The sequence below is a fragment of the Lethenteron reissneri genome, chromosome 20 (genome assembly GCF_015708825.2).
Source record: "Lethenteron reissneri isolate LAM-NWPU_2019-01 chromosome 20, ASM1570882v1, whole genome shotgun sequence".
Lineage (NCBI taxonomy): Eukaryota > Metazoa > Chordata > Hyperoartia > Petromyzontiformes > Petromyzontidae > Lethenteron > Lethenteron reissneri.
In genome coordinates, this window is record NC_083798.1 from 1,723,744 (window position 1) to 1,749,279 (window position 25,536).

Genomic DNA, 25,536 nt, shown 5'->3' on the forward strand with positions numbered 1-25,536 from the left:
GCTGCTGTGGCCTCCTCCTTACCCCGTGATTGTGTGCCGTAGCCCAACTCCAGGATTGGCATCTGCTGGCAAAGCCGAATCCTTGCAGCTTGGGTTGCCGAACACTTTTCCAAATGAATTTAATTTGCTAATGGACAGAAGGTGAGGGTTTAATATGGGTGAGTGTGTGATGGCCCAAGCCCAGGACCGGCTTGTTGGCCGGTAGCCCAGTCAAACCCTGCTTGGCGGTTCGCAGAGATTCTCCCCCCTCTCAGGGTTTTGATCAATGAGGCAGTCAGGTGGCTCATCGAGTTGAGTTCACTAACACCACAGCGCCCAACACCATCATAGACCAACAGTAATCCCCTTTTCGTTGCGCGAAATGTTCTTTGTAAGAGATCTGAACGAGCTCTGAATGTGCCGATTGGGTCACCGAATGCTCAATCGTTGCAGTATCTCGCACCTCCGATTGGTGCTGATGAAGCTCAACTCGATGATGGGCTTATGGGCCCTCAAGAGGCAGGTGTGTTTATCTCGACTCTCGTAGCCCTGTCCTCTTCTCAAGCCCCCTCGTGCTACTTATATGCAAGGCTGACTGTGCGAGGTGCTCTAGCTTAGAATAAGCTGAAACGTTTCATCATATAAATTATAAAATGCTCTAAGAATATTCTTGGTTCTTTCGGTAAAGTCACGTAGAAGGGAAATAATAACAATACAATTATCTTATGTTGTAAAATTATTTTATTATTTCCCTTCTACGTGACTTTACCGAAAGAACCAAGAATATGAATCATTGCAGTCACGAAAGCTTTAAATTGCTATAAGAATATTATTCTAATTATACTTGAAAAATAATCCACACTACTTATCACAACTTCTATATTTGGAATGGAAATTTTAGTTTAAATTATAATGCTTTAGAACGTTTATTTCAAATTAACCTTTGCTCCCCGTACTTACAATGCTTTAAAATAATGATGAGTTTTACATAGCGTCATTTACACAGATCTCATCTCAAAATCGCTGAGCAAGCATAGGCAAGCTGGAAGGCAACCAGGCGCTAAGACGGCGCGAACAATTGCCCAAGTTCTGCCGTCTTCTCTCTATAGCAAGGAGAGTGTATACGCACGGGGTGGAAACCGGGGCATCCGGAGAAAACCACGCGTTAAATGAACACGCGTTACAAGGCTGCTCTATTGTTAAACCCGTATCGTTTTCCCAAGTGTGTCTTGTTAAACAACGTTGTCTCAATGGGCTCTTACATGGCTGAAATAAAATGTAATTCATGTAGTTAAATAAGAGTTAATCAACCAGTGCTCTGGAAAAATGTCCCACCACACTAAGCATTACATAATAGTTGGGCATACATGACAGGTGTGATTTTCTAGAAATTGGATCCATTTCACACCAATTTTCTGTTTCATTAATCTCTTTACTGTTTTTTTGTTAAAATCATGAAATCCTGGTTGTGTTTTTAGATTAAACTTTAAGTTGGTAATCTAATTAAGTGCAGTTACATTGCATAAACAATGTTTATATTTACAGAGACTCATGTGCACAGCACGGGATGGTTACTAGAACAAACTCATTTGCACAGATGCGTCGTCCTCATCATTCACGGTCTTCGACTGTTAACGAACGCGAATAACAACCTTGCGCCTTGCTTAATACTCTTCAGGTTTCTCTCGATTTGCCAACACTCGGTTTACGAAGCTTCGCATCAACGCAACTGAACAAATCATGGACGCTTTTTGATGAACGAAATTGAATTTCCACGCGATAGAAAGTTCACTCCGGCAGGCGGCACGAGGTCATCAAACAAGTGCCACCCGGGAGGCCGCAGCGTCACGTGTCCCTGCAGGGCAGCGTCACATGACCCTGCAGGGCAGCGTCACGTGACCCTGCAGGGCAGCGTCACGTGACCTTGCAGGGCAGCGTCACATGACCCTGCAGGGCAGCGTCACGTGACCCTGCAGGGCAGCGTCACGTGACCTTGCAGGGCAGCGTCACGTGACCCTGCAGGGCAGCGTCACGTGTCCCGGCAGGGCAGCAGTGACGTCTCCACATCAACTTGCCACTCATTCCAACATGCAGATCGTTTGGTGAGTTCCCTGAAAAGGTTAATTATTTTTGTTTTACATTAATTACTATTCAATCGCTTCAATATGTATGTTCTTTATCATTTTTTTGTATTGTGAAAAGTGATATAGGTTTATTATATTTTAGGTTCGGAGTAGAGTTGGAGTGAGTCTGAAACACATCCCGAATTGTGTTGAATAAAATTAATGAGAAAAGCCATTCCGATTTACGAAATTTCGTTTAATGCGCGTTTTTAAAAAAAACACATCCCTTTGGTAAATCGAGGGATACGTGTACTCTAAAGCCCTAATGTCTTCAAATAAATACTGTAAAGCTGTTCTAATGATGTTTTAATACGCTTCACATTAACTGTTTGAAGCTCTTCTTTATACACCAATCCCATTCATTAAGGTTACGCGTAACATCGCGGTGTTCCAATAGCTCTTTAGATGGAATGCCACAACTCGTCAAGAGCATCGAATTAAACCGTCCACAATGCGTTCTGTCGAATGCACGTATTTGTTTAATTCACGCAGACGCTGATTGCATTCTCTGTTTTTCTCTGTGCATGAATCAAGCTGCCACACCACGGATCGACATCACCCGTGTATGGATCTGCTTGAGAATAAATGGAACGCCACACGCTGTCTCCCTGCTCTGGGAAGATGAAAAGCCTCTTTCCAAAGCAATTCTTCGGGGAGCGTACAACGAAGTTTACCTCATTACGGCCACCACTCTCACGAAAATAAAGCAATCGCTAAACAAAGCCCAACTATTCATTTGGCAATTTGTCATGGCTGTCAGACAAATAATTCATTTTTCAAATTTACATTCCTCATTGCTTGACTCCCATGCACAACCTTTGATTCCACTTGTGCTTGGTAAAATGTTAACTTTATTCTACGAATTTCAACGTAACCATTAAAACGAATCAACACCAGCACCTACTACAAATGTACAACAGAGATAATATCAACAATGGTGGTGTCTCTGATAGGCAAATCGAGCCAAGTTCACCGATGCACCACAGATGTCTGGGAGATCGAACTTCACCGGCCACCCTCTGCATTTCCAGTCCAGTGGCCACACCGTTACAGTGTGCACCTCGGTATTAGGAAGCCACTGGAGCGATGCAATATTAAATCTAGATTGAGCACTCATTCCTTGATAATTGCATTTTGTGTTTAGTTTGTTGTCCTTCCCTCGCACTTGTGATAAGCGCGGTTGGTTATGTACGGTGCGAAAGAAGTTTAAAATACATATACGTGGTTAATTCCAGGCTACGTGCACAAGCGCCGTGGTGCACGTGGTTCATTCTGCAGTCTCACACACACACGTGCGAGGAGGGCTCACAGGGTCAGCATCGCGAGTAGCTGGCGAGGACATGGCAGATCGTGCTATCCTCACCTTGCTCCCCACCTCGCCCAGGACGTTCTCCAGCGAGGCTCCCTTGCTCTTGTCCCTGTGGCTGGGAATGGTCACGTTCCCTCCTCCTGTGGGGCGCACGGTCGGTCAGTGCTGTACTTTCACAAGTGTGCACGTGCGCAGTTGCACAGGTGTGCAAGTGTACAGCCAGGCCTCACGGGTACCAAGCTGGCTGTCGCAGGTGCACAGGTCACGTGACACAGCTGTTTTTGATCTGATTTCTGTCCGCTTCATTTTGGTGACCCAGGTTCCGCTTTGCAATGGAGCGTCTCCCCTGGTATCGTGACTTCTCACTTGCTTCGACAAAACGAGCTCGAGGTGTGAGCCGTGAGCACTCCCTCCCCCACGCACCTGGCTTGTGGTGGATGTTGTGCTTGGAGCCACACTTCGCCGTCACGTGGCTCAGATCGATCTTCTTGGTCACGATCTGCACCTGCTCGGAGTGGTGGGGACGTGGTTGAAAGTGGGAATTTAAGGGTGCGTGCCTTCTGCAGTTGGTGTTGGTTATCGTGATGGCGCATGTATTTATGTGTGCATAAGGAAGGACTACAAACTAAACACAAAAAGCAGTTCTAAAGAAATGAGTTTTCAATGTAGATGATTTAAAAGCTCAGAGCTCCAGTGGCTTGCTAATATCGGAAGGAAGAGCATTCCAGACGGCCGCAGAAGCGTATCTGAAAGCGCCGCGCGATGCGGTGATCACCGCCTTTGTTTGATGGCTTAGCCAAAAGCAGCTGCTGCTGCGAGAATGACCGGCGTTTGTGTGATGGTTTACTCTCCTTAACGAAGTGAACATGCAATACCATTTCAATATTGTATAGTATCCACATCAAGACTTTTCACAAAAATTAGAAGGTAATACAGGTTATAAGCATATTAACAATACGTCCATATAGAATATCAGCTGGAAAAAAAATACTGGTAATGAATTTGACGTTGCTATTAGATAATTTATAATATTACAAATCAAAGGTAAACTAGCCACAATTAAATTGCCATAATATGAGGCACAGCACATTGTTATTTTTTGTTCATCCCGTTTGTTGTTGTGAATAATCCATATCCATTGGACACTACAGTGGAACAAAGCAATGCCAGAGATGACTCACTCACACATGACGTGGCCAGTCTCCCTCGGCCAGGACGGGAGGCGGGATACATTTGGGCAGATGACGTCGGTAGAATTGCAAAAAAAGATATAATTATAGGTTCATGCACAGCTCCAGTTCTGGGTATAGCTGTACTCCATGCCATTTCCCCGGGTCGACAAGGATGCACGTGCTCATGAGGCCGTGACTGGGATGTGATAACGCAACGTAAGCGGAGCAGCAGCGCAAACATCGGCCAGGGCAGCTGCCTGTCTTGCATTAAATTTACAAAAAAAGTATGCTCAAGCGAAGCCAAGTTTGAAGACAATACATAGATAGCGTTGTTACTAGGGCGCTGACATCACACTGCCTATCATATGTGTTGTACGAAACTGAAAAAAAAACACAGCCCGAGGTCTGTGTTGTTATGATTTTTAAATTGAATGCTTCGTCAGAAAAAAAACATATTCCAAGTTGGAGGAACCATGATAGGGGATCAACAGGAATGATGGCACATCTGTATACCAATACACCACTCTTTTGTTCTACAGCATTGTGGGAAATGCCATGGGCTCAGGTGAAGCGACGCAAGATCACAGCAGCAAGGAAGCCAGAGACGTGAGCGCCAGTATACTCACGCGCCCTCCTCCTGGCACGTGTTTGATGTTGGCCATGGAGCCACACTTGGACTGCACGTGACTGAAGTCCAGCTTCTTGCTGAAGACCTACACACGTTGCACGGCACGAGGCGACACCGCACGTCAGGCTTCGTGGAGGCTCTTCTGATGCTGCGCCGGCCACTGTGGTGCAGTGCTTGGTGCAGCGTCCAATTACGAGTTGTGGGAGAAGAGTGATTTGTGATGAATGTAATTCAAGAGAATACTGGCATGACTATGCATGTAGAGTCCTCGCTTGTATCACAACCAACAAAGGCATGTGACGTTCAATAATGAAGATATGTAATCAGACGAAGAATGAGACTGACAATGTATGAAAATCATGGCGTGTATTCGCATGTAAACTATGGAAGCGATCCGTTGTGGCGTCATGTTTAAGCACGGTTCTGATGCTAACAGGCAAAGAGGATGGAAAACAACACAACAACAATAATAATTTTATTTCGATTTAAAGCTTTCGTGACTGCAGGGATTCATCTTCTTGGTTCTTTCGGGGCCTGAATGATTATTATTGTTAAAACATAATAAAATACACAGCACTGGAGTGGAGAGGGATTAATCTTCTTGGTTCTTTCGGTAAATTCACGTAGAAGGGAAATAATAAAATAATAAAAAATACTTAATTATAAAACAATTATTATTTCCCTTCTACGTGACTTTACTGAAAGAACCAAGAATATCATACAGTTATTAAAAATTATCACTTTTATTTAGTAAATGCTACGTGAAATAATCTTTCCTGAAATCAGATTGACCGAAAAAAGTATCCCGTGATGCCTTGTAAATCGAGCCCGTTACATATTTTACCTAAATGCGAAATTACCTTTCAGATTGGTTGTAAATCCATTACAGTCACAGAAACTGACGAATGAAAATCATGGCCACGATGTTTCTAAAGTGCCAATAAAGAAATCCCTCACTTCCTTTGAGCAGAATGGAAGAATACAATTAGAATACAATGGGAACCAGATGAATTGAGAATATTCAGAGAAGTGAACCACTTGACATCGTGGAAGAAAACATGGAATAGGAAAAGCGTCTTGGATGATGCACGGTTGCAAAGTTGCCAACAACGAGGTAACAATGAAACGGAACCGTTTGAGATAAAAACCAATTAATTAATCACAATTAAACATGGCAGTCCACAGCAGTTAATTGCATACGTTTGTGTCATGGTTCTATTTGATGTCACAAAACTATCGATTCTCAACCACACAGCAGATTAACTGCAATACATAAAATTAACGTCTCATCATTTGAATCTCGAATGAGAGGGGTTAGGCCTGTAAGAAGAGGCTGTAATTGAGCGTCAGTGCAGCCAGGCTCACAGTGCCATGCCGTTGTGGGCGAAGGTCAGGGAGGGAGGGGGGAGCCCTGTGCACGGTCACCGGCCGACATTCTCGCGATTTTACCCTCCGGCCGTGGATACGTTTCCAAGTTGCAAGGAGGCCACAACTGTGCAGCTGTTAAGGTACAAGAACAGCTGACACCTAAACCTTGCAAACGCGACATCCTCCGTGTCAACTCGCTGGGCGCCCGCCCGTCGGCGCGAGTCGCGGGGATCAATCGCACGTCACGGCGACCCCAGAACGCGTCAACGCTGATTATTGCCATCCAGACGTTCATTCGTGAAGCTTAAAACTGTTATCTGGTAACATAGGAGACACGTGCTACGCGCTTCTATATGCAATTATGCCCAATCAGTTTTTTTTGTTCTATGAAATTTAAATCTATATTTTAAAAAGGGCATATATTAAATACATTAAGAGCATCAGTGAATTTAAGCTTTTCTGGTAAATATCAAAACACATCCGTTGAGGGAGCAGTGCTGTTTGGGACTTATTGTAGTTTGGCTCGGGTAGCCTCCAAGGTAGGACTCTCGAACCAATTATGATCACGCATCTAAAATATGAAGTTTGACAGCAACAATTTATTTGTTTGGCCCTTGGGCTGCTGTGTCAACAATCTCAATTTCCCAAGGCATATTAAGGAAGCTACTGCAGTGTACGTGAAGGACCTGTCAGCAGATCAAGTTTAAATCTTTCCGACAAAATCTGTTGCACTACCAATAGATTTCAGCATTCACACAACAGAAAAGAAAATCGTCTCGGTTGGGGCATCCACTCTTCGCCAGCATCGTCAGTAATTGGCACATTTCCCTCAATAAACCTTTATACCTGCGTCCTTCACTCATTTTCGGAGGGAGGTGGGGCACTTCGCCGATAAGACATCATCAGCGTGAGGGCCGCCACACCATTTGAAATCATTTGGGGGGGGAGGTGACAGAAGCACGATGATGATGACGAGGGGGGAGAGATGTCGTCACGTGGTGTTGTGTCTTGTCGGGGTACCGCAGGTCAGGGGGTCGCACTAAAGGCCCCCAGGGGCCCCCAGGGGCCCCCAGTGGCCCCAGGGGCCCCCAGTGGCCCCAGGGGGCCCCCAGGGGCCCCCAGGGGCCCCCAGTGGCCCCCGGGCCTTGCGATGAAGAGCGCTGCTTAATACCAACTCAGGGATAGTGCTGTGTAATGGGAATCGGTGGCTTGGCTTATAGTGCCGTGGTTCTTTCAAGTTGATGAAACTTTCGGCCTGCTGGGCCGCGAGGAGGCAGGAGCCACCATTTGAGGATGATCCCCTCATTCGTGTCGTTTTGTCCAGGTGCTCCAGTTTTGGAAAGACATTACTGGAGTTGTTCAATCGTTCCAATGTAGGACCCTCCTGAAAAAAAACAAAGTCTTGAGAGGGAGAGGCTTTCCTGGGTAGGCAAAGGGCACGGTATTATTATTATCTGGTTTTGTTTTTTTTTTCCATTTATCTCTTGTAAGGTTGCCAGGTGGAGCCACTTAATCTCATGATGAAATCGAGGCAGAAAGCCAAACACTGATTAAGAGTGGAATGTTTATGAGCAGCTTGTAAAATTAAATCGATTTATCTCTTTGCAGCTTTGCTGATATAGTTCGTTACTCCGTGATGAGTCAGAACAATTCACCATGCACGACAAGTACAAGGTCATGTGGTCATTACAGCCATGGCCGCCGATGTCACCACACCATGCCATCACTTCCTTCCTTCTGCCAGATCTCATACATGTTGTATTTGAGTACGAAGGATACCAGAAAATGTATTATTTCTTTAAATCGATATATGTTGCCCGTAATGGCTTCCATTACCTCTGCAACCACGAGTGGCCGCTACGTTCACCTCAATGTAAAAAAAGTGATTTTTTTGTATTCAAATTCATCGATACATTACGGCATGGATTGTCATCCCCCGCACTGTGATATACAAGTGAAGCACATACATTCATCACGAGAGTAGACATACGACAAGCCCCAATCTAGACTACCTCATTAAAAGTTGCACCCGTCACATATTATAGTATTATCAATGTTTGTTTTGCACTTGGGATATGCAGTCCAGTTCACACATGATCGCAGTGTCAGCTGGAGTGGGCGGGCGGTGGCTCTGACGGGTGAAGCTGCACCCGTGAACGCCACAAGTGAACTGCACAGCGAAGCTGCACCTGTGAGCTGCACAGGTGAACTGCACATTGCACATGGGGAGCTGCACTGGTGAAGCTGCACCTGCTCTGCCTCTGTCAAGCAACGGGCCTCGCTCACAGCGTGTGCTCGCACGCACGCAGAGCGACGGCGCCGTCACATTGCGAGCCCTGGATAGAGCGCCTCGATTCGGACCCACCCCAATTGAGACGTGCAGGTCACGCGCAGTGGAGTGACGTCTGGGTACTTCCACCAACTTTGGCCAGAAGGTGGCAAGAGAAAGCAGCAGGGGCTGCACATTTCGCAATGTTGCCTCTGCCGCTCCATGCGCATCGTGCGTGGCACTCGCGTCGTGTGCCCGGGCACCGTGGAGGATCGCGATACTCGAGGATCGTGCAGCGCCCACATCCCCAAGTGACCCCCCCCCGCCGATGCCACAGCGACAACAACAATCCACTTTGGGCAAACGGCGAAGGGGCCAGAGGGAGAGATGATCATGGAGAGTCGGAGAGAACGTGCGTGTGGAAGAAAGCGGAGAGTTGGATGAATTAGATGGAAAAAAAACCCCGTGCTATGCCCAGGCTTCACACTGTGAGGCATTTGACATGCTGCCCGCATCAGCCGAGAGCAGCCTGTTCGTATGCCGGCGATGTCTGAAAGCAATGCGACTCTTTTGTTGCTGAGCCTATTTAAGGAGGTGTTTCATAAGCCAGGGGAGGGGGGTTGCTGCGCCCCGCCAAGCGATTTCAGTCAAGGAGGAAAATGAATACTGTAGAGATGATTACGGACCATTGTTGGGTTTGTGTCATTCCACATCAGACCTAAATTCAAACCAGGCTTAGAGGAGCCCCAATATTGAAGCAACAATGATTGTAACTGTTTGTAAAGGTGCGGGGGCTGCCCTGTAATTTCTTGTGCATGCCACTGCTGGCGGACAGGCCTCCACCAGAGGGGTTTTGGCCTACTCTTCCATGCTCGCCTTGAATCTTGAAAGAGGTTGGAGGAGTCACACTCTGCCGCCGTGGTGAAGCCATTAGCACCGCTGGGTGGACAGAGGCGGGCGGGGGGGGGGGGCATTTAATAAACTTGCCCCATTTTTTTTTCAACTGCCGCACCGAATCATGGAAGCGATGGCCTCTGGATTGCAAGTCCGGTGTGCTCGCCATCACAGCACGGCAGCGTTCCTGAATTGCTCGTGCGCAATCACCAAACTGATTTCCCGCTCAAACGAGCATCGGGGCAGTGCTTATCACCGGTTAATAGCCCCGAGCCAGCGGTGGAAATTGCACAGTCGTATGGTGGAGGTGAGTATATCCACAGGACACCCACTGGTGACTGAACCACAAAAAAATGGTATTGATTTTATCGACCCCTGAGACATGATGGGCTGAGTCAACCCCCAGTCAGGATATGAAGTGGCAACCTATCGATTACAAATTTGGATAGTATTTCAGCACTTGCTCGTGGGATAGCGCTCTTTCTCATCACTGGTGACGATTATCTAAATCGGTCCTGGGCCTCCCCAAGGTCGACTCAGTCTCAAATGAGTACCTGGTGTGATTTGTAAACATCGCCACTGGGGAGACAAAGGCGGCCGGGCGTGGTGCTGGCCACACACCCCCTCGTGTGCTGTGCCGGCCTTCATAGGTGCTCGCTAACAGCACTTGCCCCAACAGTCTGTTCAGACTTCACGGGGGATCTTTGTTTTTTTGTCTCGCCAGCCCAGTGCAGTGCTGCTGAGCGCATGGCTCACTAATTGGCTCACCATGGCAACGCTGCCCGTGCTGCTGCTGCTGCTGCCTCTCGACTCGTCTTTGAATGCAGTCATTGGCCAACAGTGGCGTCACCAGAGACATTGGCGATTAAAGATTTTCTTTTAAATAAAAAAAATATCCCCCCCCCCCCCCCCTTTTGACGTTTATGATTATCGAGTGCTGAGATATATGGCGGGGAGAAGATATTGATTGGAGCAGCCCCGGCTGGGCGTCGTGCCAGGCCGGGCCAGTGACGGATTGGGGCCCCTGCCTCTCTCAGAGTGTTGCTCGCAATCACTCTTGAGGGAAATTCAAAACGAGATCTTTTCAAAGACCAAACATGTAATAAATGTACGGCTTCCTGTGCCAATAAAGCGGAGTCATTAGACATGCAGAATCTCACCTCGGTGGCCTTGCTTAATGGCAAGAGCCGTTGCCCATTGATTATATAGAACGCGTGTTAGCTCAAGTCACACACTACTGCATGGATAATTTAATGGGAAATAGGTCAACCCAATTTGCGATCACACAGCATACTGAGGGTTGATGGGGATGCTTGGGGGCTGGGGGATGCTTAACGCAGCACGGTGCCTTCGCAGCAAGAAGCATCTGCGTTCAATTCCCGACTCGGGTGCCTTTCTGCGTGGGTATGCTCCCTGGGGTTCCACGCTTTTTCCCCAGAGCTCACAAAACACACCGTAACAGGTGGTGGCCAAACATCCCAATGCTGGAAGAATACCTGCAAATGACAGCAACATCGCCCCATACTTGGCGGAATCCTCCTGAAATAACGGTCTTGAGACCCAGACTTTCCTTGGCGAACAAGCGTGACGATATACTAACAACAATGCTCTGGCTGTGTCCTCCGACCCGCAGAGTGCCCGGCGAGCTTGTCGCAGGACATCAACGAGCGCCTTGTCCCTGCTGCTTTGAGCGTTGCTTTGGCTTGGAACGACAGCCACCCGCGGCCGTCGCTTCTCGCTCGGTGCAAGAACCACGCTCGCTGTCGTCGCGCCGTGCCACCGTCGTCGCTTTCGGAACTCTTCCCGACCCGTCGACTCTTTTGCTAAGTCCCGACGGACGTGCTCAGTTCTGGAGACGGCGTTGGTGTTACGCCGTGAGGGGTTGCCGGACCCTTTGCGTTACAGGCCTGTGCTCGACAAATGCAGGATACGTATGAACTAAACCAGAAACTAAACAATTTAATTTTAGCAGGTAAGGCCCACTGAGCTATGTAGCTCTTTTTCAGAAGCGACCTGGCCACAAATGTTCGCACAACGAAGTGGTTTATTGCGTGGAAATGTATCGCGGCCAAATACTCCAAACGCACGTTGATTCTAAATGTGGAGGAAAAAAATGGAGGACCCAGAGAAAAATCCACGCGACCACGGGGAGAGAGAGAGACGCAAACTCCAATTATACAGCAGCAGGCACCAAGGTCCGAATCAAACCCACGCTGTGCACCGATCGAGGCGGATCAACGCTCTCGGCAGCCCTGATGGAGCAACCTCCGGGCGGGGCACACCGAGCGGTCCTCCTCACCTTGCTCGCCCCGGCGGACATCTTGAGGTTGTCGCTGGAGCCCACTTTGGAGCGCAGGGCCTTGAGGTTGGAGGGGGCCACGAGGCCCGTGGGGGAGCGCGGCGAGCGGGGCCCCTTCTTCCTCTCCCCGGGGGTGGTGCTGCCTCCGCGCTGGGCATGCGGAGTGGGGGGCGTCGGGGGGCCCGTGCCGGGCGTCGTGCAGCCGCTCTTCTTGCCCCCTCCGGGCTTGCCCTGGGAGCCGTCTAGGGGGCGGCAGCAGCAGCAACGTTGTCGGAGGAGGAAATTAATAATAATACGAATCAAATGGGCGCCCACCCGACGTCCTTCCGAAGGCAGGAAACCCCCACAAGCCACGCCCAGCGCGACGCTGCTGATGATGCCGACGACATCACCAAGCCGCGCTCATAACCTCCCGTTCAGCGACATGTGTGAGAACAGAGGAGACACTTTTTCTTCCTCCAAACTATTTTCGTGTTATCCAATTCGTCGAGTAATGGAACTGATAATCGATAGAGTGGTCGATGACTTAAATATATAATCGGACATGTCCCAGCTCTATCTAAGTCTAGTTCTTGTTATCTACACCATGTGAGTATCACTCATTCAGGTTCCGAGTTTATAATGTATTTGTCGATCCGTTCAAGTGTTGCATATAGGTATATATATATTTTTTCACACACGACAGAGCGAAAACCCTTTCATTTATTTTTCTTTGGATGTGTTGTCCCGGGAACAGCTGAGCTCACAAAATGCCATTATCAAAGGCGTTCCAAGAGTCAAAAGGAGTCGGGCTATTTTATATTTCACAGAGGAGAGGGGACAACAATCGGACCTTTAAAGTGGAATTTAAATAAATACACCATCCCCTTGTGAAGGTCTACCACACTCAGGCTATTGAGTGTCATAACCACGTCCGCCCAGGGGAAGTCCCATTACTCAGATGCGGCGCGGAGCGCACAGATTTCACCCTGTGGTGGCCATCGATGTGTTCGCCAGCACTGTTGGAGACGGGGGTCGGTGGATTTCACGCAAGATTTCACTATCTCCACACGTTCGTCAATAACACGTGTTATATATGAGGAAGCCAACATAGAAATTACGCAATGTTCCAGGCGATGTCCCTTATTCATAGCAGGGCGATGCTCCTCCTGCTATCACAAGGGCCTGTCTGCTTATTGCAATGCTTGACAAAAACTTCACAAGCTGGAAAGCGCCGATTGGTTGCACTCACTCGCAACCTCTACAGTCGCTAAATGTAAGAGCGCTTTCCTTCCGATGAGCGGGCGGTGTGCCTCTCTTCTCTCCTCCTCCTCCAGCACACTGGGACACGTGCTCTCTTGAGATCAATTAACAAGCCACAAAGTGGCTCTGGGATCGCACAGAAACCTTCAAGATTGCTTGCAAATCTCTCACTGTTGCTGAGGCTGAATTGATGTTATTACAATCGGGCAAAATCCACTTCACCACGGGTGGCTGTGGCGCACAGGCAGAAAATAACAAGAAACCCAACTCAGTCAGCATCGTCCTCGTCGTCTGTCTGCTATGAAGAATGGCTGTTGCTAAGATTTATTTCTATTATTTCTATTATTTATATTTATTATTTATTTTTTACCTACGTGACTTTACCGAAAAGACCTAAGAGTATAAGATACCGGAAACTATTTACAATGTATGTCCTGTACGTTGAACTTCGTTCGCGCCGTACGTAGCCGACCGTGCTAATCGTAGGTGCGGAAATTACAATCCTGTATATTCGAAATTATTTAGCAAAATAGTGCAGCTTTTCTTACACGTAAACAATGTGTTGGAAACAAAATTAAGGGGATAACTACTTATCATTAATTTTGTTTGTATTCATGAAAGTCAGGTGATAGTGAACGCACACTAAGGGAATTATGCCGCCGTGGAGACTGAAGGGCCCATTTCTGCACAAGGCAGCAACCGCTGCTGCACGATCGTGAGCATGACAAGCAGGGGAGCGGTGGGCCATAACAAAACACAATCAGCCGGCTGTCTTTGTCTCCCCAGTGCTGATGATATCACATCAAGCCAGTCACCCCTTGTAGGCTGAGTCAACCTCAGGAAGGCCAAGCCAATTTAATATACCACTTGCTGCGTTTTTAGGCTCACAGTGCAATGCACTATTGCTAATGCACACACACACACACCGCAGGCAAAGTAATTTATAACACGAGGCTTCTTTAGACGGCTCTACAATAATCTGCACCGTGGACATTATTATTTGGTTTCAATGCCCTGGCGCGGTTGATGGCTTTCCGACCCCACCGGGAACGGCACTGACGTGCGCCCAAGTTGCCTCGCGACGGAATTATTTGGTCGGCCGGGCCCGTGGGACCCGAGTTAACATTTGGCAGCAAACATTTTTGTAAAGTTACAAAACGTGCCGGGACAGTTTCCCGCAGAAGTTTGCGCAGGGCGAGGCCATGGCGGCCACTGGCAAGGACGCTAACGCGCTCGCGGCCTCGGGCGACAGGCACCGGACGCGCCGTGGACTGGGCAGCACGGGGACGCCAACCAACCTTGCGTTGACCTCGCAGTTAACATTTTACAACATCAAAGTCGAAGGATCTCTGTGCTCAAATAGGTATTTGATGCATGTATGTTGAATCTCTTCCGCCTCGGACGTAGCCAACCGTGCTAATCGGAGAGGAAAAACAAAAAAGCGTGTCGTGTCACTGAGTCAAGACTGCTTTCACTAGGGTCCTGCCAAACGTTCGCAGCATGCTGCGATGTTGCTGCGTTTATTCCCAATTGAGTCATTTCCAAAAACTACCACAAATAACTCAGTTGCGAATGTATAGCAGCGGTCACCCAGTGCTGTGAAAACTTAGTAGGACCCTGCTGAAAAAGGAGACCTCAGACTCAGTGAGGCACTCCTGGCCAAACAAGCATCATAATAATAATGACATAAATTGTGTACGGTGTTTCTCTGTGATGGCTGCCCTGAACCAGTGCTGGAAAATGTTTCATTCTCAGCGCTGGGGCCAAGGAGTCACGGCAGGGTCAACATCGACTCCCCACAAATTCAAATCAAACCATGAGTACATTTGGTATTTTTCTCCGTTTTTTTTATAGAGCAAGGCTACAGTGAAGGAAGGTTCTTTGTTTCAGACGACGAGTATCGTCTGCAGGAGATTCACAGCAGGGAACGATTTTGCTTCTGTTGCTATGACAAATTTGGTTATTTGCGAGTAATTATCGAGTTAATGAAATTTGGATCATGACGCACGTGGCCCCACTATGTTTTGTTGTCCCAACAATCCCACCGGGATCCTTGAACACCCCCTGTGGAGTAGACGGAGCACAGCCACAGTCAACGCAGCCGCAGGATTAAACAGGGTGGCCGTCGGACTTCAAACCGCGAGCACGCTAAATCTTAACGCATCGACTCCTGCAGGACGATGGGCTTGGGCTGACCCCGGTACAGGGTTTGAACTCACGACCATAGTGCCACTTGGCCAGATAAATACTGTATTTGGCAACAAATAAGAAAAATCAGCAAAATATTCACTTGTCGATAAAAAAGCAATGGAGCAAGCGGAAACGTTCCGTTTGCAAATGTATGAAATGTTATTAATTGCTACTACTGGTGCACATGTATAGGTCAATTGATGTATCTAGGATGTCATAAATATGCATGGTGAGTTCGGGCGGAATTTTCCCATGGGTGTCCAGAAGTCAGTGCGAAAATTAGGACTGCAGTTGTGAAACGTAGAAGAAAAGTTTTTTCTTTTTTAAACTACAAACACAATAACATTTTCACAGTTTCTCCCCCCACGGGAAAAACGAGCTCCCCCAATGGCAATGCAGAATTTCTCGCGATGGCGCAGGGATTGTCGACAGAGCTGTGTGCTGCTCCAACGCTCGTTGGATGGACAAAGAATGCATTTAGGTGCCCCGATTCACGGAGAAGTTAGTTTACAGCGATTTGAATAATTTCCACTACGAGCTATGAATGCAGTCAAAGCGCTTGTAGCGGTCTTTGGCCCACTTGGGTAGAGCCTCATTCCGCTAAACCCCTCATGGACAGTGTCGACTTGGTGACTCTGATGCCACAGAACCGGTTCACACGTCGCTTGCCACTGATGTTAGCCGTGGTCAGGAATTGAACTCAGTTCGCCAGGTTAATAATAGCGCAGCATGCTAACAGCTGTGCCACAGCTCCACCACAAATAATTCATGAATGAGTACCGGATTCTTATTTTAAAACAATGTAAAAAAATCGATTGTAATTAAGTCAACAATATTTTTTTACTTGTAAACAACATAATGGCAGTGAAGCCGTGGGGCAGTGGTTAGCGCACTCCACTATGAACCCGGTGATCTGAGTTTGAGTCCCAGCTACGGCTTTCATCATTTGTGATTGATATCTGAAGCGGTCATGGTCCCCAACGTCATCAACCCTACTTCACCAGCGTGGTGAAGTAGGGTCCAAACCACTCCCATGGCCAAAAAACAAAGGGAGGCCTTCATCCATGAGTAGAGTAACAAACGGCTGGAATTTACATCCACAAATGAATGAAGGTACATCAATAATACAAGCACACGTAGTAGTGTTTTTTTTTAAGAACATTTTTTTCGTAAATTCAATGCATTAAAAATGTCCCTGGAAAGATATGCGGATCCGGGTGGCTTTTGCTTGGGTGTCGTCTACATCCAGGCCTTGGCTGGAAACTCCTCAGGCAATCCTTCAGTGAAGGCTCCATTAGGTCTTGCACAGGCCCAATGACCACAGAGACCCTCAAATGAAGATCTAATGGTGCACATTAGCACCAAAACGATCCCTCCGCATCTTGGGCTGTGCCCTGGAGCTCTGAGAATGCAAATAGGCCAATGAATATACAATAGAATGGAGCTGAATCAATCCTAATGCAATATCCCAACGCATTTGGTGCAGGGAAGAGGTAAAGGTATGTACGCACGTATGTATGTTGCACGGTACGCAGCCAACTGCGATAATGGGAGGTGTGTGGAAGGACAGCAACAACAAAGGTGCAGGGGCTGCGAGGCGTGCTGGGCGCGCTTACTGGTGGGACGCGACGGAGCGCTCGCCGCCACCGTGGACAGCCGCGGCGCGCTCACGGACGTGGGGATGGACGCCCTGAAGGGCCGCGGTGAGGAATAGGAGGAGGCCGCGCCGGCCCTCGCCGTCTGGGTCCTGGTGCCGCCGCCGCCGCTCGGCGACGCGGTCTTGGCAGCGGCGGAGGGCCTGGCAGGCCTGGTCGGCCTGCTCGCCGTCGTCGCCGTCGTCGCCGTCGTCGCCGTCGTCGCCGTCGTGGTCTTGGCAGGGGACACGGACGATGTCACCGAGCGCGCCTTGGGTTTGGGAGCTGCGGTCCTGGCGGCCTCTGTCGCCTGGGGCGGTGGGACGCACTCGTTAGCGGACCCCCTCGTTAGCGGACCAAATAGGTAGTGTACCCCATAGTTAGTGGACCCCCTCGTTAGTGGACCCACTAGTTAGTGGACCCCCTCGTTAGCGGACCCACTAGTTAGTGGACCCCCTCGTTAGCGGACCGCATAGTTAGTAGACCCACTAGTTAGTGCGATCGCCCCTCCCTGGTGCCACCCGCAGCGTCCCACGCGTCTCACGCGTCTCACGTGTCCCACGCATCGCACGCGACGCTGCCATCGCCGTGCTGTAGTGGAGACGTCACAAGGCGGAATAAGGAATCGTCAATGTTTGTTGCTTTGGTGTATTGCCCAGACAGTGTCGTCACGCATAGAGAGACGGACAGACAATTGTCCCCAATAGCACCGCCATGCTCTTTTACTGTTCGTAAATCATCATAGAAAATAATTTTGAAATATTAACTGCTCAAAAGCGTTATTGCTGAGGACAAACAAATGGCCACGAATGGTTTATGGAAAAAAACATCACGCATGAAAATGCCAAATAAACCATGAATTCCAAAATAATGACGTGAAAAGCAAACAGCGTTACTCATTTCCATAAGCAGAGATGCTGAATATGCTCGCGATAACGGTCTCAGTGACTGCTAAATCTGAGCTGCAGTGGAACTGCGGAGCTCACAAGAGTTTATTTTGCGTTGGGTAATCGAGCATTGTTGTGGCGTGCAGACGTGTGGGCTAATGAACACACGCACACATCGCTCTCTGTAGCGCAGCATTGTCTCGGGACTGGGAGACAGTTTCATTTGACAAGAGTGTACCCAGTAAATTGTCGTTTCCACAGCACCCACGAAGGATATACATTATAACAGTCCCTTTTAAAGCAAAATTTATCATAAACACACGGACAAAATATTTCCGCCGATATAATTGTTTGCAATAATGATCATAATTATCATGATCATTATTTATGTTTTAAATAGCGCCCTTCATGCTGGGGCATCTCGGAGCAGTATCGCCTCGCCTGTCATCTCAATGCAAGGTGAAGGTACAGCAGCCACCTGTCTCTGCCACGCCTGGGCCTGGCAGAAGAGCCTCTGGTACAGGGAGCTGGACAGATGTGTAGGACGAGGTGGAAGTACCCACGCTTCACCCCGCCACGCGTGACCCTGCAGACTACAGCTATCTGTGGTGAACCCGTTTACACTGCGGATTGACGGAGGTGAGGGGAGATGCATAAAACTGGCCCGACATGGCTCACTGCCATGACAACCACGACAGAAAGCAAAATCATTACCACAACACAAAACGACTGACGTCATTTCCAACAAAATGACTGCCATCGTCGTTACGTTGAGTGCATTCCTGAGGTCTAATTGCATGGAAATGGCCGTACGTGGACAGCTGTGCTCCACTTTGCCCAATCATCCAGGTGCCCATCAGTGCAAATCTGCAACCTCCATCAGTGTGAAAAACATCGTAGTGTATTGACTAAATACCACTCTGCGAGCGGTCGTTTATGGAACAAAACCACGGGAGAATTATTAGCAGTGCTGAGGGCTTATTTTGTGAAAAAGAAGCACCTTTTTGGCGACATTTTTCAAGGACAGAAGCAATATTTCTAGAAATGTACTGTACCAATGAAATGTCAGTGGCAATTCATTGAATTAATGACTTAAGCTGAAGTGAAAGTGCTGATGAAAATATAATTCCATGCAGTACAAAATAAAAAAAACAAGAATATTAATATGGTCGAGGTCATGGTATTAGCAGACAACAATTCCACCTACAAATATATTCCACCCAGGAACTTTTATCCACCTCCAGTTCACTGGATGAACGTGGCAATTTGCATGTCTCTCCCCAGGTGACATGGACTGAACTGAAGTCCACACTACAGGTGCCGGCCAGTTATGACAAGCCTGGATTTGTGGCGTCTGACCAAATGCAAAGCCTATCAATGGAGGCCTTCATTGGCATTATAATAAAGCTGCATGCGCGTATTGGGAGGTAAACGTATCTCTGTAGAAAGGACACTTCATTTTCGTCAGTTTGACAGGTCTGAAGGGTTGTGAAAACTCGGCAAGCTTCATTAGTGATTTTTTTAAAATCAGTAACACTGCCGTGTCACTTGAGTGCATCGACAATGTCTGTGATGACTTCAATAAAAAGTAGTTGGTGATGTGTAATACAATTATCCGTAACCAATAATTCAATTTGTGACATCGTTAATCAAATCATTGATATAACATGTTATTTGTGCTGTTGGCACTGTGAATCGATATGAATTACGGAAGCACGACAGATTTCCACGTGCGGCCCGATTACTGGCCCACGTCACTGCTGGTGGAACAGCCTCCTCGAGGGAGCTTTAGAGATGGGCCTTCTCTGTCTTTCTTTCCCACTTGCCAAACCCCACACTTTACCCCACCACACACGACCTGTTGATCGACTGTGTGGTACCCATTTATACCATCCAGAGGATTTCAAGGTTGCCAAATCGAAACACGCCATCGTGTTTTTCAATGACTAATATTTTTCAGGTAATTATGAAAACTTGGGACACTGCAAGGAATTACCCGTGATGCGCATAGCTGTGGCTCACCTGATGATTCGGAAGCGGAAATCTGATCCGATCATAACCTCAATGCAAGGTGAGTTACATTGGCTGCCGATGAAATATCGAGTTATTTACAATCCACGCATCCTTGCCTAAACGGGTGGGCACCATTCCGGTCAGTCCTGTCTCGCCGAGCAGCGCGCAGTGCCGGCTACAGTGGACGTCGATCAACGCCGGCTACCATGCACAGCCCGCGGTGACCCTGCTGCTGATGATGCTATACCCACGCACAAACCTTGCGCAGCGATACGGCCAGCGCAGTCTCACCGGGGGAGGGGGGGGGGGTCTCTGGCCCGAAGACCTGGACCTGGTTACCGGCGGCAGATGTTCGCGATCTAGCCTTGAGTCTGAGACAGTTTTGCATTGGACCTAAAGCAATGTTGTTCCAAAGAGCTCACTGTGTGCGATCATCGCGGCGCATTCGTGACGGATTGGATTCATAAAAGTGCACGATAAAAATAAAAAATTCAGACTTACAAAACAGCTGATTCTGGCTGCTTGTTAAGTGGGCTTTGACAGACAAGACTCCCTTTGTTGAAGGGTCTTGAAAGAGGGCTCATCAACCTGGCAACTATAATTGGAAAGCGTAGATATTTTGCTGCTGCGGGCTCCCGGAGACAGGTGAGTTCTGTCACATGCCATGCCTCTGCCTTCATGGCAAGGTCGCCGCCTGTTTTGGTTTCATCCAAACCGGTCTGGATCGTGGCCCTTGTGTCTAGGATGTAAGAATACAAACAGCCAATGTAATTTCCCAGGCTTTTTCCTTAAAGAGTTGTTTCTTTTCAACTCTGCATCTCTTTTATTTATGCCACTCAGCACGCAATGCTCTGCTCACGTGCGGGTCTTAAAAATATATATATAACGTGACAAGCTTAGCCTCAGGGCATGGACTGTTGATATGCTGGCTTCATGTCTGCCTCCTACCTGATCACCAAACCTGAGATGACCAAATTGCCTATGGCTGCAATAAAAAATCAGCTCATGCTTTGTTCGTTACAGGGCCATTATTAATGAGCTATGCCATCGTACGGGGTTATTTATCCTCTCGTGTCAGGGCGGGCGACGTTTCATCCACAGGCTCGTCCCACCCATTGAGTAAAACATTCATCCGATTGCTTCTGGGTTGGCTGACGTTCTTTGGCTCTAGGCACGATGCGTGTGCACCCCTGACCGGGATAAAATGACATCAATCAATGGCCACAGATCAAACTGCATGTGTATTGTTTGCTTGTGGCTTGCCTGTGCACTGGTTCAGAGGCTCCTGGGAAAGAAACAGCAGCAATAACGCCCATTCAAAGGAGCAACACATAGCATACATTCAGAAACTTCGTCTGCCGATTTTGCTTCAAGTGGCTCTTTATAAGTTCACATTATACGAGATGTAGCAGGGTAAGAGCGGTGGTGCGGTGGTCGTGCACTGCGCTACGATGACCCTGCCAACCTGAGTTAGACTCCCAGTAGGGGCTAACTATCAGCGGCGATCGATTTCTGAACCGGTCCTGCCAAAACCACCTCGCCAACCGGCGCTGGCGAGCGTGGTGAAGTACGGTCGAAATAACCTCGACGATCAGCAAAGTGCGGGGAGGCCTTCATCCAGCAGTGGATGGACAAGGGTCATTACGTGGATTTTTTTATTTTATGAAACAAGAATGAGCAGGAAGGAGAGAAACGGTTCAACATGGCCCAGAAGAGGAGCAGGTTGTGAAACATGAGCGCGTGCGATTGGCACGGCTGGTTACGTAGAGTGCGAAAGAAGTTCGACGTGCATACACCACGTACAAAGAAACCGACGCGATGTTTGAAATGATCAAAGAGAATGCCACAGCGGTTTAAAAGGCAACGTCGAGGTCAGGGAACCCCCGGAGAGGGAGTCATGGTCAGACCAAAGGAGATGGCTGGCAGCATGACGGACAGCGGAGAGACCATTGCTACAGCCAGAGCAACATCGGTTGCATCCATTGTGAATCTGCGAGCAGCACCGTCATGGAAGTTTCCTGTCGAACGTGGGGATTGACCATGAGGTGGAAACGTGAAAGGAGAGATAAGAGCGATCAACAAAAATGGAAGAAGAAGAGGGAATATAATCCTTAATCGTGTTCGCGATCCAAGTGAGGGAATTGAAGAAGTGGGATTTATATTCAACAGCGGATATATCGATCAGTTGAACTCAAGGCTATGGAATGATATGAAGACATTAAACATAACTATTACCATAAAGCCCTCTTCCACTAGATATTAATTCAGAAAGTGACTTGAACCAGATTTGAAAAACCTCCACCACTAAGCCCTCAAGTGAATGCGAATCTCGGCTCGCCCCGCCTTGCGCTGAAGGGAGATTCACGCAAACCTAATTAAGCGATGATCAATGACAATATTGGCTCCAACTGAGGCAGGTGTGAAGTGCGGTTGTACACAATCCACTTGTGTTGTTAATCTTCGTTCACTGACCCCACTCATCACAATTCAATACCATTCCAGCTCACTGTCCAGAATGATCCCCTGGCCTTCTGGGTAGAGAGTTGTTCACGCATTGCTAATGAATATATTTAATTTAGCATTTTATTTACTTTAGTAATCATATTGTTGCTACAACCTGCTTTGTCAATGGAGACAGAGTTAGGTTAAAGACATCCAGCATTTTGGGAAAACCTAATAATACCGTGAGGCATCTCCAGGTTTAGGACATCACTCAGTTTGTTGAGTTAACAGAGCAGACAGGAGCCCCAAAGTAACAGCTTCTCACTGTCTGCACCGCTGCATGCGTAGCGACTGGTATTTCTGATTAATCAGGACGGTATCAAGTGTGCAGGCACTGAATATGGAACAGAGTAGTTGCCAGACACCTCCAGGTAATAATCACAGTTCATAAATAAATAAATAAAATCAGCCAGGCCCTGAGGTCACGTTCCCTTGAACTCACGCGTGCCACCATTGCCCTGCCCTTTGAACCCGGACACGGCCTGCTGCCGAGCAGCCTTCCTTCTTCTCATTGCTCAAATGTCCATCAATTAAAACATTCTTCTGTTGCAATCTGCCATTCCACAATTGTGAAAATCTCTGCTTCCATTATAAATAAATCTGCTTTGATGAAGTCATGCATTTAATAATGCAAACCCATCCTTAAGCCGTGTGGTTATGCAAGATCTACAAGTGAACGGCAAGCTAGATTATTTGCACGGTGGGTTGTTAATAGGTTGAGTGGTACAAAGGAGAGCACACAAGTCTGGCAACCCTCCCATAATGAGCACTCTGAAAATTGCTTTTAGAAAGTTAGCGTTTTTGTCATCAAGCTGTCTGCCTCTCAAGCCACACACGAAATGATATCTGATCATTGCGGGTTTTTTTTTTTTAAATAGAATTTTGTTCTCATCTTGAAATACATTTTATCGCAAGATCACTGAATCACAACCCATCATCGGGCACATTTGCTTCTCTTGCGTGTCAGCTGACAATCGTTTCCCAAGACAATCATTCCGTCTCCATCATCTGAATAACGATTATTCTGTGTAAGGCATGATGGAAAGGTTATCTCTAGGGTTTAGAATTTGTGTCGATGAGAGACGTGAGTTACTATTACAGCTCGGGTAAAGAATGGAGCTACAGTTAAGTGTTAATGTTTGAGTTATAATCAGGATTTTTTGAGTGCCATTGTTACACACATCACCTAGTAACAAAACGATCATATAACAATTTCTCCACGTGTGAAAATTCCTTTCGTAGCTCAATTATTGACAATAAACTTGAAGTGGAACTGTATGAATGTGCGATGGGGATATGTCAATATACTCCAATGCAGGACAGTGAAAGCAAATGCAACGATGGATTACACTCGAAATAGAATTGGGCGAATACGGACATAAGTCATCAACTGCAACTTGACATTATTTTTCCTTAAAGAATTCTACATCAATTTAATCTGATGTGCTATGGGCACGTTTGTAATCAAATAGTTTTTTTTAATCCTGACATTGTCAAGCAATTTTCATTAAATGCATTTCAAAAATATCACAAAATGGCATTCACGAAATAAAATAAAATATTGTAGACTTTGGCCTCTAGAGCTCCCTCTCGTAGATGCTCTTCCACCAGCAGTGGCGCGAGCGGGCAATTGCAGGGCTGCGCGTTCACCCTTTATGTACTAAACTGTATAAACAAAGACAAAGATTCCCCGTGTAGCCTTAGCAGACTGTTGGAGAAAGTGCTGTTAGCGAGTACCTATGAAGGCCGGAACAGCACACGAGGAGGTGGGTGGCCAGCACCATGCCCGGCCGCCTTTGTCTCCCCAGTGCCGATGTTTACACACTGCACCAGGTACTCATTTGAGGCTGAGCCGACCTAGGGGAGGCCCACGACCGGTTCAGATAATCGTCACCGGTGTTGTGCCGTGAGCGAGAATCTAACTCGGGTGACCAGGTTCGCAGTGCAGCGCGCTAACCGCTGCACCACCGCTCCGCACACTGAACTGTACACACGAGCGGACACACACACCGTGGCGGTGCTGTGCCACTGAGCTTGACTCACGATTACAAGGTTGCGAGTTCAAATCATAGTGGGGCGGCTGACTCAATTATCCCCTCTGGATGGGGCGATGAAATGAATATCACTTCGTGGGACTTGAGCAGCGGTGATCCCATGGAGAGGCATCACAAGCGTGACATCTTTTCCACTGGCTGCTGCTGCTCAAGTACATGAGCAGCAGCATCATCCCATGATGGTGTCAGCAGGGAGACAGTTCTATTTTACTATTAACGCATTCATATTTATGAAATAACCAACACGCAACTCCCTCGCAACGTGCCAGACCACATCAGATCTTGGAAGCTAAGCAGGGTTTGTGCCTGGATAGTGCCTGGATGGGTGAGCAACGTACGCGCCAGGCTGCTGGAGAGTTGTATTTTACACTGTGGGCAGCAGATGGAATTGGACAGCAACGTACAATGTTGTACTGCACCTCAATGTTCCACCCTTCGCCAAACCCGCACTGCCCAAGTGTGGTGAAGCACGGTCAACGAACCCCCACTGCCAGAATGGCGAGGTGAGGCCCCCATCTGTCAGCGTGTTGACAACAGCGCTGCACGTGCGTATGCACACATGGAATGGCAGGCGAATTCAACGTTTTCTTTAACCAACTACGACCGTGGTCCGCTATGATTGTCATTGCATCTTATGATAGGCTGTTGACGACGTTATGTTGAGGAAGTAAAATATTTCATTGACATGCAAGTGGACGGACACGAACTCCGAGGACAAAGCACGGACAGCGTAAGAGCGGGAGGCCAGCGAAATAGTGGCTGGGGATTTGGGGTGATATCTGTGAATGCATTTCAAAAATACTTTTAGACAGCGCGTGGCATTTGCTCTTCCGATGGCCATTACGGTTGCTTTGTATCGGCTACAGGGCTTCCATCCCCAATTGCAACGCTGCACGGAAGGCTTTTTGGACTTGCGTTATTGCGTTGTGTCTGTCATCCTCTGGCCTCCAGGCACGAGAGGGGAGAGCTTCAC

General features: G+C 47.8%; 1 protein-coding gene across 1 annotated transcript in view; it reads right to left on the reverse strand.

Moving 5' to 3' along the window:
- The window catches only part of LOC133344580 (A-kinase anchor protein 12-like), a 104,510-nt gene that overhangs the window by 9,266 nt on the left and 69,708 nt on the right, over positions 1 to 25,536 (reverse strand). The window contains exons 7-11 of the mRNA XM_061554576.1: positions 17,090 to 17,417; positions 12,042 to 12,283; positions 5,210 to 5,296; positions 3,835 to 3,916; positions 3,466 to 3,551 (exon numbers count right to left, since the gene is read on the reverse strand). Coding sequence (XP_061410560.1) covers positions 3,466 to 3,551; positions 3,835 to 3,916; positions 5,210 to 5,296; positions 12,042 to 12,283; positions 17,090 to 17,417 — 825 coding nt within the window. The remainder of the gene's footprint in view (positions 1 to 3,465; positions 3,552 to 3,834; positions 3,917 to 5,209; positions 5,297 to 12,041; positions 12,284 to 17,089; positions 17,418 to 25,536) is intronic.